Below are 2,896 nucleotides of genomic sequence, written 5' to 3' on the forward strand. Positions count from 1 at the left end.
TGAGGCGGAGGACTCTCTTACGGTACTGTGCCTGGGGATGGTGCAGGTGTAGCTTTGTGATTGGCTAAAGAGCTTGTTGAAGGTGGGATATAGGTGGCTGGATTAGGAGCAGATGGCCGAGTATGACCCTTAAGAAGCTTCCGGCGTAGGACAGGAAACTCCGGCGATGGTGCAGGTGCAGCTTTGTGATTGGTTGAAGAGCCTGTTGAAGGTGGGATATAGGTGGGTGGATTCGGAGCAGATGGCCGAGTATGACCCTTAAGAAGCTTCCGGCATGGGACAGGAAACTCCGGCGATGGTGCAGGTGTAGCTTTGTGATTGGTTGAAGAGCTTGTTGAAGGTGGGATATAGGTGGCTGGATTCGGAGCAGATGGCCGAGTATGACCCTTAAGAAGCTTCCGGCGTAGGACAGGAGGTGGGTGGATTCGGAGCAGATGGCCGAGTATGACCCTTAAGAAGCTTCCGGCATGGGACAGGAAACTCCGGCGATGGTGCAGGTGTAGCTTTGTGATTGGTTGAAGAGCTTGTTGAAGGTGGGATATAGGTGGCTGGATTCGGAGCAGATGGCCGAGTATGACCCTTAAGAAGCTTCCGGCGTAGGACAGGAAACTCCAGCGATGGTGCAGGTGCACCTTTGTGATTGGTTGAAGAGCTTGTTGAAGGTGGGATATAAGTGCCTGGATTCGGAGCAGATGGCCGGGTATGACCCTTAAGAAGCTTCCGGCGTAGGACAGGAAACTCCGGCGATGGTGCAGGTGCAACTTTGTGATTGGTTGAAGTGCATGTTGAATCTGGGATATAGGTGGCTGGCGCAGATGTTGTAATGATCTTAGTAGCAAAGGACTTTTCATTGATCCGGCTGTTGCCAGTGGTCGGAGAAATGGTCAAGGCAACAGATGTTGTAATGATGTCAGTAGCAAAGGCCTTTTCCTTGATCTGGCTGTCGTGGGTGGTCGGAGAATTGGGGAAGGCAACAGTTGTGGTAAAGAACTCAGAGCTTAACTGGTTAGGTGTAGCGGCTAAGCATGAGTTCATGTAGGAACAAATGGCAAGTACTATGAAAAGGGATGCAGCAAAGAATTGTTTAGAAGATAGGCTTTCCATCTCTCTCTATCTGAGTACTAGTGTGGAGATTTGTAGTTTGTGCAAGGGTAATGGCTGAAGGGTTACCAATATATATATTTATATAAACTTTGTAGGGGGCATCACTTGCTGGGTTGCCAACTTGTCCCAAATATGTGTTGGGCAACGAGTTCGCATATCCGAAAGCATGCATAGCGGAAAAATTCAAACAGCTGTTACTTAAGATGAATAAGGACAGAGGGACCAAAAAGCAGATTCTTTTTGCCCACTATTTCTTTATAAGAGGTGACACGTGTCCTTCTCTTCTAAGTTGGGTCCCTTAATTACATCATCAATCATCCTTTGACGTTGAATTCCTTCATAAATTCCGTGCATATCTCATCCACTCAACTACCACATTATTTTAGTCCTCGTATATTCAAAACTTACCAGACATTGTGTATCACTACACTACGTACACACACATGAACGTGATATGGTGTTTGGTCCTCGGTGACTTTAATGGGGATTTGGGTTAGAGGACTCTAGAGTCTAGAGTAAAACGATGGGTGTCTATTGACTCGATTCCCCTTTGGGGACTTTTAAAAGCAACACACTAATTGATTGAAGTTGTTTGGAAATGCATATGGGACGTGAAAGTGGAAATTATATATTGTGCAAGATTTTAGGTTATGTTTATAGCTATATATGCCTTAATAATATGTATCAACTTTCTTTATGACCTTAAGATTTGGCGTGAAAGCAGTGCACGCATTACAGCCTTGTTATGTGATCTTAAATGCCAATTTCACACGAGATCCATTATTAGCAAATGTAGAATATATGTGGGAGACCAGCGTTTGATAAAATAATTTTCGGTTGTTTGTGAGATTTATATATCCACCCATTGGTTATGTTTGATTCAACCAGGGCCTTTATTTGATTCACAAAAAAAGAAAAAAAAGATCAAGGCCTTTTCCTTGATCTGGCTGTCGTGGGTGGTCGGAGAATTGGGGAAGGCAACAGTTGTTGTAAAGAACACAGAGCTTAACGGGTTAAGTGTAGCGGCTAAGCTTGAGTTCATGTAGGAACAAATGACAAGTACTATGAAAAGGGATGCAACAAAGAATTGTTTAGAAGATAGGCTCTCCATCTCTGTGTGTGAGTGTGGAGGGTAGTACTTTGTGTAGGGGTAATGGATGAAGGGTTAACAATATAGTATATATTTATATAAACTTTGCAGGGGCTTCATTTGCTGATACACCTATTTGGAACTGTCCCAGATATTACTGATGTGCAAATGCAACAAAGTTGCCCCAATTAAATATTGTTGAAGAGCATGAGCCGAAATGTTCAAACAGCTGTTAAGATCAACGAGGACAGAAAGGGACCAATGCAGATTCTCTTTCCCCACTAGTTGTTTGTAACACCATGCGAGAGCACGACACGTATCCTTAAAGACACGTGTTGTGTTAACATTTCTTCTAAGTTGTGTCATTTTGATCGAGTACGACGATGGGAATACATCATCAATCATCCTTTGTCGTTGAATTCCTTTATAGATTCCGTGCTTATCCCATCCATTCAACTAAACCACATTATTTTAGTCCCATATATTCAAACTGACCAGACATTGTGTATTACACTACACACACATGAACATGATATGGTGTTTGGTCCTCGGTGACTTTAATGGGGATTTGGGTTAGAAGACTAGAGTCTAGAGCAAAACGAAGGGTGTCGATTGACTCGATTCCCCTTTGGGAACTTTTAAAAGCAACACACTAATTGATTGAAGTTGTTTGGAAATGCATATGGGATGTGAAAGTGGAAA

The 2,896-nt window shown here is 43.4% G+C and overlaps 1 protein-coding gene and 1 long non-coding RNA gene across 2 annotated transcripts; one reads left to right on the forward strand and one right to left on the reverse strand.

Annotated features, from left to right (window-relative positions):
* LOC115992735 (extensin-like) lies at positions 1-2,896 on the reverse strand. Its single transcript, XM_031116959.1, has 3 exons — positions 2,034-2,896; positions 477-922; positions 1-412 (listed from the first exon to the last, which is right to left on the reverse strand). Exons 1-3 carry the CDS (start codon positions 2,213-2,215, stop codon positions 18-20), a joined length of 1,023 nt encoding a protein of 340 aa, XP_030972819.1. The 5' UTR covers positions 2,216-2,896; the 3' UTR covers positions 1-17.
* LOC115992736 lies at positions 311-1,392 on the forward strand. The gene is made up of 2 exons (XR_004092635.1): positions 311-351; positions 416-1,392. It is a non-coding gene; the product is annotated as an uncharacterized LOC115992736 (long non-coding RNA).

Source organism: Quercus lobata, chromosome 5 (assembly GCF_001633185.2).
Source record: "Quercus lobata isolate SW786 chromosome 5, ValleyOak3.0 Primary Assembly, whole genome shotgun sequence".
NCBI lineage: Eukaryota > Viridiplantae > Streptophyta > Magnoliopsida > Fagales > Fagaceae > Quercus > Quercus lobata.